The 13,747-nt window shown below is 41.9% G+C and overlaps 1 protein-coding gene across 3 annotated transcripts in view; it reads right to left on the minus strand.

The window, feature by feature from the left end:
- The window catches only part of LOC111075331 (potassium voltage-gated channel protein Shaw), a 114,018-nt gene extending 100,271 nt beyond the window's left edge, over positions 1-13,747 (minus strand). For 2 of the 3 annotated variants that reach the window (XR_005967582.1, XM_022368536.2), the window contains exon 1: positions 3,446-3,765. Coding sequence is in view for 2 of the 3 variants with exons in the window: in XM_022368536.2 (XP_022224228.2) it covers positions 3,446-3,489 (44 nt within the window). In the remaining variant the exon portion in view is untranslated. Of the gene's footprint in view, positions 1-3,445; positions 3,766-13,488 lie in introns of those variants that run through there. The other variant, XM_041592416.1, reaches the window with a different exon arrangement.

The following is a 13,747-nucleotide window of genomic DNA, read 5'->3' on the forward strand; positions in this document are numbered from 1 at the left end:
AAGCTCCCTTTTAGGCTGCCTTTTGCAAGCAGTCTGTCACAGAAAACTTAATTAAAGGGAAACCTTTTGGGCTCCCAAGGAATCATCTTTATTTGACGACATATTCCATTGTTAAACTCCCATCTTATTACACTCAATTGATTGATATTGAGCCAAAGCAAATATGATTATATTCTCCACATACACAGATACAGATGTCTGTATTCCCAGCCCATAATTATCAGCTACTGTTATCCATCTCTAATGCAAGTGAGGCAATCAAATTGGTAATCAACGCAAGCAGAAATGGAAACCAATTAGCCAATGGAATGCCAGCAAACAACAACAAAGCTCACAACAATACACAGAGCAAAAGTATCCTCAAAGTTTCAGTTTAATCCTCACTGAAACCCAAAACGGAAATCCAAAAGCTTTCTTTAAGCCACGACAAAACATCAAAGGTATGTCGGAAACTCAACTTAAACTCAAGTCAAGTTTTCTGGGCAACAGATACGCATTTCAATTGTTTCCCTTAAAAGCCTGATTCCAGGAAAACATACCACCCCACACACTTTTGCCCACATAGAGCTACAAGTATTTTAAACACAGCTCTGTCACAGTGTTCTCTCCTGTTAAAGGCGACACGAGGTTTTATTTTTTAGAGGAAAATAGCAAACAACTTACACCAGAATATACTTACAATCCGAATGAGAATGTATTCTATTTACACACACACACACACACACACACACGCAGTTCTGGGGCAAACAATGCAAGTGTGTGTGTGTGTGTGTGTGCTAAAAATGTCGGCAAGCTGACAGCAGGCTGCCAGTCAGTAACAGCAGCAGTAGCAGCAGCAGTAGCAGCAGGAGATGTCGGGGAGAGCCCGCATAAGTATGCTATGCGAAAAGTATATGCCACACACACACACACACACACCGCCATTGCAGAGGGCTTAAACAAGCATTCGAGTAGTGTGACATATTACAACACTCCTCACTCATTCCCACTCCCACAGACGCGTACCACGCCCGTCCATCCCTTTAGCAGTCCACAAAACTGTAAACGAAACTGAAACCGAAGCGAAGCTTTCATCCATTTAGATGGCAAATGTCGGCTTTGTACTAAATGTACGAGAATGTAGTTTTGTGTACAACTAAAGGCATTTTGATACCCCTCCCTGCCTGCAGTGTGTTGCTGCAGGGTGTGCGCGATACGAGTAAAGGCAGGACACAGGCAGGAGATTGTGTGTTTGCTGACCTTAAAGGGGATTTAATATGGCAAAGAAGGTCTGCATTGGTTTACCTTCTGCTCTGCAATTTTATGAACTCATTTAAGAATGATATGAAAAATATGAACTATAAATTTGATCTATTAATCGAGTAATTGTCACAAAAATGGTAAAGGAAATATTATTACCACAAATACAATAAAAATGCACCAATCCACCCTTTGGGGAATTATTTCCCTGCTTCTACCCAATCAAATAAAACCTCTAACAAGAGGTATTCCTGCTGTCTGTAGTGCTCAACATCCTCTAATATTGTACGAATATCCCCCCCCCCCCATCAGAACCTCCCTTTCAAGTGATCCTTTGTATGGTATAATATTTTATTTTTCCCCACAGAAATGTGTCAATTTAATGGCCTTGCGTTTTAGGGGAGGCGTGGGGCAGGGACACAAATGCATTTTCCTACACATTTTTATGGGTTTTGCTCTTCGTTTTTTTTTTGTTCTTCTGTTTTTGTGGTCAGTGTTGCGGTTGCGTTTGAGAGATGCATCTATATTTGTTTTTTTTTTTTGGTTGTTGCTGTCTGTGTCCAGCAATTGCATTGTTAATTTTCCAAAAAGTGCGGTTAACCGTAAGCCCAAAATATGTTGGCAGCAATCAAATTAAACCGCTTTGTGTCGGTCAAAGTGGTTCAGAAAAAGCAAAAAGAAAAAAACACACACACTCCCATAAAAAAAAAAACTTGAAATTTATGTTTGTTTAATTGAAAATGTAAATTCGAAATACAGGGATTTATTTCGTGGAAATTTTGCACGTTTAATCCGAATCTTCTTTCGGCCGAAAAACAGAGGATTTACTCTTAATCGTATCTCTCCACTCACATTGTCCCGCCCCGCCATTAACGGAATCATAAATTATTAACTAGACACACGGGAAAGCAGGGAAACGAAATCTGCAGCTGGATAAATGCTCTCAGCCAGAAAAGTGCGTTCAAGCAGCAGACAGGGCCAGGGGTTCCAAGTCCCTCATGGGGCTTACAACTGAAAGCCGGAAGAAGAAAAGTTGTTTACTTGAAATTACATACTGAAATTTGAGCAGAGAACCAGTACGAGTGCGAGTCAACATTTCCTGTTGCTATTTTTGTGTATGGATTTGTATTCTGTTTTGGCCAGGCAAAACGATAACAACAGAGAGCCGTGCTTCTCTGTATCCATTGTTTCTGCCCAAATGATGACGGAAACACATTCGAACTATCCCTCGGACAGCCAATATCCTGTCCAGAAAGGAAAAACACTATCCATGCCCCCAAATGTCAGGCATGTGTGGGCAGCTGGGTGTCTGCGTGACTGTGTCTGTGTATGTGAGTGTGTGGCGTGGCATGAGGCGTGTCCAGGGCTAAGCAAATATTGTTATTGTGAATATATTAAATCAACAAAATGTGCTACGTGATTTGGCCACGTCCGGTGTGTAAATAGAAGCAAGGAAAATACTCGTACTTTTCTTTTTCCTCCCCAGTGGCGAAAAATGCTTTAACTATCCTTTTAGTTTCAGACGAAAATTCATGGCAATGAGAGAAAAGTTTTTCGGGCAATCAAACTCACGGACAAATGTTTCAGGTTTTTTGTGGATTTTATTGTATTAGATAAAGATTTATTTTCTGATGTTTCAGTACGAGTATTCCTTTTGTGATATTTTGTATGTAAAACCTATTTTCCCTCTTTGCAATTTACTCAATTAAAGCCTTTGGGCATCGATTTTTATATCATAAATATTTGATATAGAATTTTTGTTCTCTTATTTTAATTAAATTTGATATCATTTGGCATCGAATTTCTCTGGCATTTCCCTAATGGAAAATACTTGTGCACATTTATTATGAGAATATTGTTTCTATTTGATTATGTTTGGCTTCTAAAAAATGAATTTTTGTGCATTTTCGAACAATTAGAACTAGATTTGATTTGCTTTTGCCATTTTACTAATTGCATATTTTGTTTGGCAGCGATATGAAGTCATTTATTATATAAATTGTATATCCTACTGTTTTTTGATTATTTTAAATTAAATTTTCATTTTTTGGCTTAATTAAAGATCAATGGAAAAGATATCAATTAATTTTTAAACTAAAAAAAAATAATGCGCCCAATTTATTTATTTATGTTTAAATATATTTGCCACAATTTGTTGGCATATCTATAGAGGACTTCTCTTTAATATTATAATGGAAGAACTCACCTTATGCCGCCCACATTGAGTATAATCCGATTTTCGCCATCCATGTTGCATGCAACAGTTGTGGCTGCAGCAGCCGCATGCCCAAAGTAATTCTTTGAGGCCTTGCTTTAATTTTTACCAAAAATTTATATATATGCACTCTCACAGATAAAACACACACACAGAGACACCAACACACACACACACACACACAGAGAGAGGCAGTAAGAAGCACTCGCGTTCCACGGGGCGTATGAGCACTCTGCGGCAGGCAGGCAGCCTCCCGTGCAGCGCTTTTTAATTAGACTTCGGGAACAGGTTGCAGCCTCTCCACTGCCACACTGCCAATGGCGCACTTCCACTGCTGCACTTCCCCTTCCGCTCCTCAGTCGGTGGCAAGTTGCTTCTTCAGTTGCAATTTGGCGGCTTTTTGGGTTTTGGTTTTAGCTTTGCATAGTCCTTCGTCCTCGTATGGCCCTGAGCGCCACCTTTGGCCTTTGACTGCTGCAAATAGAAGAGAGAGAGAGAGAGGGAAATGAAATGAATTTCCAAGGATCTTAGCAGCAGGCAGAAATTCGGTTAATATCCAAGAGTATCCTCCCAGTCCTCCCTATCACAAATACGAACCAAAATATAATTCATGCACATATTTTGGCAAAGGCAGCCATAATCCCCAGGATGTTGCGAAAGTGCACACAGGACGAGCGAGTCCTGCTGCTGCATTAAAACTATTTCCCTTTGACAAACGCAAATTTAATTAGATATTTTTCCGCATGTGTGTGTGTGTGTGTGTGCTGAGAAAGGGATTCCTGAAGTGCCTGCAGGAATGTGGGGAAAATTGCTTTTTGGAATTTGTGGAAGTTTCTGCAGCAAATTCTGGCTTCACTTTAAAGGTACTCGCATATGTATATTTCCCCTTGGTTCTCCCATCTGTCACACAATTTGCCACCTCTGTTTAGCTGTCAGCAACAGTTTGAGGCCTTCAACAATCAAATTCAATCAAATTGTAGCCCCACCCGCTGCAAACACCTCAACGCCGCCCACGGGGGCGAATTGTGCCCAAAAATACAATTTCTCCTCACAAATTGTGTGTTGCAAAATGTGTGGATACGATTGACAGCTGTCATTGACCCAAGTGAAAGTCGAAGAAATCCACGAATTTAATTCCAGAGAATTTCGTTGAAAATGTGGCAAAGTTATGCGAGATTTTAAAGATATAAAAAGCTCAAATAAATGTAAAGGTAAAATCGCAACTTAAATGTTTCCAAATGCCTATGAAATGTATCTCTTGTATTTTGTATTCCACTCCCATGGCGACACAATTTATTAGCTAAATTTATCATTTAAAAGGAGCCTTTTGGTTCGCTGAGACCCCCCCACACCCAGGAAACGCCTCTGATGGAAAGCGCGTCTCATCGTTTCGCTTTGTCACAAATCAGAATGTGGAGCAGCGCCGCAGCAGAGCGAGCGGACCTGAGTGAAATCCTGACAGAAATTACGCATACGCCCCATAAGCCCAGGCCCCTGCAGCAGGCAATGTGGGGAATATCGTGCGGCATGAAAAAATACAAAAATACAATACAAAAAAAAGAGCAAACGGGCAACGGGAAAAAGAAGAAGTAAAAGTTAAGCCCCTAAGAAAAACCAGAGGGAAATTTTTGGTGTCTCATCATTGCGGCAGTTATATGGTAACAATTTTTGGGCCAAAAGATACTTGCAACGCGGCTCCGACCGCGTGTTTCCTTTTTATTTTCTGTGTGTGTGTGTGTGTGTGTGTGTGTGTGTCGTACATTCAGTTCTCTTGTATTCTGCTGTTCTGCTGGGTATGCAAATTTTTTACTTGGCCGCACTTTAGCAAAGGTGGCAGGCAGGCAGCAGCAGGCAGCCAGTCCGTGTGGGCAGGGCCATGTGTTCCCTGTCAAAATGGTCCATGACAAAATGTTGGTTAAGTGCAGAAAAGTCAGAGAAAGAAGCAGCGGCGACAAGACCACTCCACTGATCAGCCAAGTGACTGACTTTATAAAAGGGACACTCGACACGGCAGCGAGGACAGCGCAAAGCGAGAGACTCGGAGTGAGCATCAGAGTCACAGTGGCACAGCGGCACAGCGGCTCAGTGGCTCAGTGGCAGGAGTCAACCAGCTGCGGCAGCATCAAGTGCGTCATCAATCTCTGCGGCGTTTAGAAAGACTTTCGTTCTCCCCATTCATTAAGTGGCTGCCGCTGCCGCTGCTGCTGATGCCTGCACCATTGGGATTGCCAGTGGCAGAGTTTGGGGCTAGCAACCTGCTCTTCCTCCTGCTCCTGCTCTCCCTGCTGCTCCTCAATCGTTGAGTGCTTTCGATTCGCGCTTTGTCTTTGGCGCTTTGTTGGCCTCCACTTCACCTCCACTCGTACTGCTGCTGCCTCATTGAATCGCTGCCTCACTGCCTCACTGACTCGCTGCCTGTTAGTGGCACTTCTGGCCTCTGCCTTCTGCCTTCGTTGCTGCCTGGAGGACCCAAATCGACTCGATGACTCCCCTCAAATCAATCAGTTGTACAACAAGGATGGCCTGGCTCCTCCTTGCGATTGATGCCACTCCGTGCCGGTGCCCTTGCCAGTCCCATGTGCAAATTTTGTGCAAAACTGAATAATAATTTTGTGTCCAATTTCGTATGCCGCCTGCAGGCCACAGGAGGAGGGCAGGAGAATTATTTTCCGTTGTTTTCGAAGGTTAAACTAACAGCAGCCAGGCACAAAAGTTTTCCTTTTGTTATGTTATCTGTCCGTTACAGGCCTCAGAAGTGCCACAAAAATGGCACAGAAAAATGCACAGCTTTTTTCGGTACATTTTAATTGCATTAACAGCGACGCTCGCGTTCGCGTTCGCCTTGGTGTCACTCGTGTGCCACATTAAATACACTGATTAAACCCACACGCAAAACACAGCAAGATAATGCTGATTCCCAACTGAATTGGCAACTGAATGCTGCTGCTGCTGGTTCTGTTTGTGGGGCAAGGGAAAACTTTTGAGCCGCACAAAACAAAACTAAATACGAGAAAACTTTATGGGGTCAAACCAAAGAGAGGGGTTTCCCCTTGTGCTGCTGCAGCCATAAATCGAGTCGAGTTAGAGATGCAGAAAGGGCACGAAAATCAATGGCCAGGAAGTGGACTCCTGCTCCACAGAGAGAGGGGAGAGAGAGAGAGAGAGCGGTAGAGAGACAACAGCTGAGTTTCTCTGGGGACAAGGTCATTCCTCAGTCCATTGTCCAAAGCGGAAACAGACAGAACACAAAGACAGCCAAAAAAAAAACTACAGCAAAAACCAAAAAATAATATCAAAACTGATTGCAAGCATTCCAAGGCAGGGCAGGGCTGGGCAAGGCAAGGCATGGCAGGGCATGGCAAGGCTCTCTGATGTTGTAAATGAGCCAGGCAACTATTTGTGACTTTTGTTTGCTTGCAGGCACAAAAATGCAGCAAGGAGGAGACCAAACGACAAACAAACAACACACAGAGAGGGATTCCATCGTCTAAAAATACTTCATTTATCAGTGGGGGGACAGAGAAGAGAGAAGAGATAAGTGCATACAGCAAAAAGTTTTGCGACTGAGCGTCAGACTCGATTCGAATCTTTTGTGGGCGATGCTTGGTAAACTTTTCAATAAATAAAGTGACAGCGCCAGATCCATAATAAATGAGTACAAAAATATATCGCAGAAACATGGAGTAGCATTCCTTTAGGTATATAAATACCAGAGCAACTCCAATGGGAACCATAAATACAAAATACAAAAAAAAAACAAAAACACCAGCAAAGAAAATCGCAGTGAATCTGTTAACCAGAACACGTCGAATGCAAAGGTCCCTTTTCTTTCAGCCCCGTCCAAAGCAATAAAAGAAAGCCTCAATAATCCGGGATGAGGCGTGGAGGGGGAGTGGCCAGAGCGGAGCGGCGAAAAAGAGCATTGGGCCATGATAATAGCAAGAAATCCATAATTCGTTTGTCTGACCAACTCCACCATATCGTATCCTTTGGGATCTCCCACACACACACACACACACACATACACGGAATAATCGCAAAAACATTGGCCAAGGCAAAAGACGAGACTCAGCAAATGGGGCGACTCTAAGTAGAGGGAAAACCTCAAGGAAAAGCCAGGGAAAAGCACGAGAAATCGAATTATGAATACGCCAAGACAAGGACACAGCAGCAAAGGACACTGTGCACAGAGTGGGGGGACGGGTGGGTCTGGGATTCGCTATAAGAAATCATTGGCCTGTACCGAATGGGATTATCCACAGGGCGCGTCTGTTGTTCATCTCTTTTGCTTTTAGTCTTCCCAGAGAATATATTTATATGATTACTATTTGGCAGCAGCTTCAACTTTATGGCTTCCACAATACATGTATCCCCTCTGTGTGGTGGGGGCGTGGCTGTACCTCCCGCTTATAACAAGGCATTAAATAATAGACCATAAGAAATTGAATTGTAATTTATGCCATTTATTATTTCGCCCACAATGAAATATGTTTGATAGATGCATAAATAATTAGGGAACGCGATGGAGAGCAGCAGCAGGAATCTCTGCAGAAAGTGTGAATTATGCAAATGATTATTCAATGGAAATGCAAAGAGGAAAAAGTGAAAGTTCCTTTGGAGTTAGATTAAATTTGAGTTACATTTTAACTCAAAGAAATGTAATTTTTCATACAAATTTCATGCAAAGAAAGTCTCAAAAGTATGACAAAAAAAAATCGCATTAAGAAATATTCCTGAATAAATTAAAAACTGAATAAAATAGCACCCAAAAAACGCTACAAGAAACAACTCACTGTTCAAACATAAATCAAAAATCCATTTCCACAAATATTTCAATTGCAGTGAGTGAGAGAGAGAGGGGAGGCGCGCCATGTTTTTCCGCCTGGAACATTTCCCGCAATAAAAATGCAGCCGCACCGCTCATCAATAAACACTTTACGCAACTCAACGAAAGAACAACCACTAAAAGTGGAAAGAAAAGTGAAATTTCTGACATCAGATTTATTATCAATATCCGCCAGCAGCTGTCCGCACGGAATGGGATTTATATTTCCCTTTTGATTTCTCACTCTGAAGAATACTCCGACTCCGACTCGTACTCGTACTCGTAGTCGTACTTAAACTTTGGTTTTTCTGGTGCATTTTCATGGGGTGAAAAGAAGAAAAACACACATCGCATCACTCAACTTTCATTTGGGCAAAAGATCTGATGCTCCCTTTTTTGCCGGGGAGGAACGAGGACGGGCTACTTCAACAGGATTCAGGATGGCCCTGAAAGCAGCAGCCAACTGCAGTCTATATATATATATATATATATATATGAGTATGCTCCCCATATACGCATACTTATGAATGTTTAAATGTATGAGTGTGTATTTGTAACTTATTTTAGTGCTTACTTTTGGAGGAGCAAAACCTGTGTGCACGCTCCGCAGATGCCCTTTCAGATGGTTTTATGTTTCTGTTTGCCATTCGAAAACCCATTAAATTAAATATAATTATTACTTGACAGCATCCACAGCCATATCCATATCCAAATTCAGCTTTAACTTAAGATACAATTATTCCTAGAAAAGAGAAGTCCCTGTGGATGGCTTTAAAAATCGAAAACCAATATCCAAATATTCCCCAGCAGCAATCTATCCAGCAAAGAGTATCCACTACATCGCCTCGAAATCCATTTCCCTGTCATGTTTCATATTTGACATGTACAAATATTTGAACCATGCAGAAATGGGTACTGGCAGTGGGGACTAGTGGGGCATGAGGCGCATTGGCATTGGCAGGCTGCCGGTCTGGAAAACGATTTTCTTTTCATTTTCATTTACACATAAATATCAGGAGATTTCAATATGCAAAAGATATTGCAGTCGTCCTGTTTGTTTCTCTTGTTTTTTTACACACAAATATGGCAAACAACAAATATTTCATTTCATTTCATTTCATTTCAATGCAATTCCGCATCGGTAATCGCAGTTTCGGCTGCGGCAGTCAAAAAGCTCCTTGCTTAGTCCATCTGTAGTCCGCCTGACTGTCTCGTGTGTCCACACCCTCTGCTCCTTTAGGGCTTTAATTAAAAGCAAACATGTTTGCCCCCAAAGTTAGGGCAAACACATACCAGTACCAGTACCAGTGCCAGTACTCCCAGTGCTGCCATTTCCACTGACATTTTATTTGCCATAAAGTAAATGTTTTACAAACTTAAATTACATTTTTGGGGGTGTAGTATCCAAAGCCTAAAACCCACCAAAAACCCCCCCAGCAAAATCTGTTCTGGATCGGATCCACGTGTGTGTTTGCTTCAGGTGTTTTGGATTTTGTCGGTGGTAAAATCAGAGATTGTTTTGCTGTCGAATCTCGTGTGTTTGATGATGTTAAATTGTTTGCATACACTGACAGAAAACCAAGGGCAATTTCAATCAGAAAATCTCTGCAACCGCATGATGAATTTTTGCAATAAAGTTACATATATGTATGTATGTCCCCTTGGTTTACTTATATTTTCCCTGTTTTTCCTTTTTGCTTAAATTCTTATTCGCATATTTCCCCCAGTGCATACGCCTGTGCATCCTGTGCCTTTCGTTTTCGTTTTTAATTTGAATCTTTATGCAAAACTCATTTTATGGGTTATGCAAACAAATCTTGAATAAAAACACAGTGGCCCACGGAAGTTTCTGGCCAGTTTGACGGTCAAAATCAATATTTGGGGAGGGAAGTTTTTGCCTAAAATATAATTTGTTAAGTACCTGTAAATGTGCAATGAACGCAAATAAAATTATAAATTCAATCTGGCATTTTTTTAAGCTTGAAAAATTGTTTGCATAAATTTCTAGTCATTTTTAATGATTTTATTGGGTAATAATTTGCAATCAAAATAAAACTTTACATAGAGAAATCCATGAATATATAAAGCAAACACTAGAGGCAAACTAGAGCCCCTTCCTATATATCACAAATTTCGCAACGAAAAAAAGTATCTCTGAAATGATTGCCGCTTGTCATGTGCTATCTTTTCATATCACATTTTCCATTTCCGACTACATCTATGTAGTTTCCCTCTGTCTATCCAAGACCTACATCATAAATTCTTATCGAGCCGCCGTAGCCTCATGTCGGGGAACAGCAAAGGCATCGATGAGATCATGCCAGCCACAAGACAAAAGACATGACGAAGACGAACTACATCCGAGAATGTGCACGCCTTTGCAGCAAAATTTACTTGGTTATGTGGGGAGGATGAGGGTGGGGATCCTTAATTAAATTTGCAAAGTATTTTTCATGCACTTAATTGTGTCAGCGGGGAGAAATGCAGCCAGCAAGCACATTTCAGACATTAAGCGCAGCTTCCGGCAGGAGTACTGGAGTGCCGTATCCGTATCCGTACTCCCGCTCGGTAGGCGCCCGGAAAGTAGGCTACGCGAGTCAGTAGGTCACAGGACATGAAAGCAGCTGTCGTCAATGACATCCCCTAACCCTAACCCCCACAGCCTTCACAGCACCTACTCCCCACTCCACCCCACCCCACCCCCACTACAGGCATCCAAATGAAACATTTTTCTAGTCCTCGGCATTTTCTTGGAATTTCATTGCAAATGCGAACGCGTTTGGGCTCATTTCGTTAACCATTTTCCCTGGCATTTTCCATAACCTGTTGGCATGGCAGATGAGGCACCTGCGGCACCCGGGGACCCAACCTGTCATCACCCCCCCTGGTGGTCTGCAACTTTTCCACTGTAGCCCATTTTTATCAATAAGGAAAAAAGCTTGAAACTTTCTGGCGGCTTTCGTTGGCGACAAGCGGAAAATTAATGAGAAGCAGCTCATAGACTTGAGGCTGCCCCACCTGAAAGATATTTTCTCTATGCAAATTTTTTGGAGCAACTAATTTGAAAATAATTATTAGAAAGTTGAAAAGAAAACTTTAAGCACTCGAAAAAACTTGAATCAAAGCTGAAAAAAAAAAAAAAAACGTTACAGAACTTTGATAGAAAACTATAAATATAATTTCCCCCACATTATGCATTTTTCGAATGGGGTTTTCCCTATCCCTTTCCCTTTGCGATTGCTTTTGGGGTAATTTTGCCATTAAACAAAATGATGTAATAACCATTATGGGTATTCGGGCGGGGAAAATCGAATGGCAAAAGTTAATGGACAAATTAAGTGACATTCAGAGCGGAGAAGTGTTGCCTTTTGCGGACAAAAATCTTAATGGAATTTGTCAATAATCATTAAAGTTAAATGTCAACAGGGAAACTTTTAGTCATTTTGTTGTGTGGCATTTTCCACGAAAAGTCTATGGAAATTAACGGAAATTGTGGACGTATAAAGGCATATTGGAAAACGCTTGAGCACAGTTAGGATAACTTTCGTTTTCCCCTCTAGAAATAATCATTAAAAATGTGTGCAATATTTCAGAGTGTGTTCTGCTCTATTTATTCCACAGTCAATGACCCCATTTGTTCAGCCCATTTTGCATATGACAATAGCTATAATTAGAATTTTATTTGTTTGCAGGTCATTTTCCAATTTGGACATCAATTATTTATATTGCCTATACGCCCCATTTGCCTTTGAGCAACACTTGAGTGCAGCAGAAACAGAAACAAAGCCAGAGACGGCAGACGGCAGACGATGGTCCCATGGACAAATGACAGTTCGATAAAGGAAAATTACAGTGCCAGTTCCAGTGCCAGTGACGACAATGGCAATCGCAAAATTATAAAGCAAGCAAAAAGCCATTAAAAGGACTCATACCCATACCCATACCATTTTCACACAGAAATGGAACCCTGACGATAACAACGACGACGTGCAATAATCTGAGCAATTGTAGTTTATGCCTTAATTTCGGTTTGCGTACATGCTTTATGGCACTCACTGTCTGTCTGTCTGTCGGTCTGATGTCTTCCTTTTTATTTGATGGCGCCTTAATTACATTTCTTGTGCTGTGCTGTCCACAGTCTTTGTTCCCCTCCTGACGTTTTTCCACCTCTTTTAAGCATCTGTGGATGGCTCTATAAATGCAACCGTCTGCTTAAGTAGTAGTCCTGGTTATGGTCCTGGTTATTGCTACGTGGGTCGTGGCTCATAACTCAATTACGCATAGATTTTTCATGGCATTTCAGGGCTCTTCCCTCGCATAAAGAACGAAAGAAAAAACTTTGATAAATGTGAAGAAAGTTAACTGGCATTCTCGCTTTTACAGCTCTTTTTGTTGATGTTTATTGTATGTGGCACGGCACACGCACACACACACACTCGTAAAATGCTGGACAGTGAAACAAAAAAGTTTCGGGGCAAATGTATCCGTGGGCATAGGGCCAGATTCAGATTGAAAGGACCATAAATTAAACCCTTACCAACAAAAAGAAACAAGCGGCACGACACACAAGAGACAGACAGAGACAGAGATAGATATGGTTTATTCTGAAATAAAAAATCTATATTTAAATGCATTTTCTACATGACTCATAATGTCACTTTCAATGCCTATTCAATCTGGATAAATTAGAGGCATATTTTGTACCTAAATCTTGCTTATTAAATCTGTCAAATGCAGCTAATATTCGTGTACAGCCCTTAAGCCTTGTCCCCTTTTCTGCATATGTTATCTTCTGCGCTATGGAGATCTGGGGACAGCACAAAGGGGCACCTATATTTTAGCTGATTTATTTTATGGCTCCCTGAAGACCGAAAGCCGAAAGCAGAACCAAAGGGCCAACACGAGTTTGTTGGGCCGCATTAAAGTTGGGAAACAAAGGCAAGTAGCAGGCGCTGGAGCAGGAGCAGGAGCAGCACATAAAAACAGCAACAGAAGAAACCAAACCAAATAAAACTAGACAAGTTACCTCCGCAGCAGGGAGTGCTGCTGCTGGAGTCCTTGCTCAAGTGCTGGGGCTTTAATCCTTTCGGTAAACTTTCGACCAAAACACAAGTGGCGGCAGCATCAGCATCAGTAGCAGTGGCAGTGGCAGGAGATTTGTAACTTTACTTATCGTATTTTTCTGTGGGTGGGGTGGGGGAGCACACACTTAAACACTTGGCAGGAGGAGCAACCAAGCTGCTGGTCCGCCGCAGGACACTGTCTCGCACATTTACACACCGCACGCACGCACGCACTCGTCCCTCGCAAAGGACACGGAGACGGGCACACTTGGACCAGGGGCCTCTTTCTCGTATTAGCACATTCTCAGCTTTGCCTGCCGCCAGTCCATCATTCAGTTGGCGATGAGGATAACGCGTTGCTGCTCCTACACAGGGTCCGAAGTTGTGGCAGGTTCTTGCCGCACG

The sequence above is a fragment of the Drosophila obscura genome, unplaced genomic scaffold, assembly GCF_018151105.1.
Source record: "Drosophila obscura isolate BZ-5 IFL unplaced genomic scaffold, ASM1815110v1 contig_179, whole genome shotgun sequence".
NCBI classification, from domain to species: Eukaryota; Metazoa; Arthropoda; class Insecta; order Diptera; family Drosophilidae; genus Drosophila; species Drosophila obscura.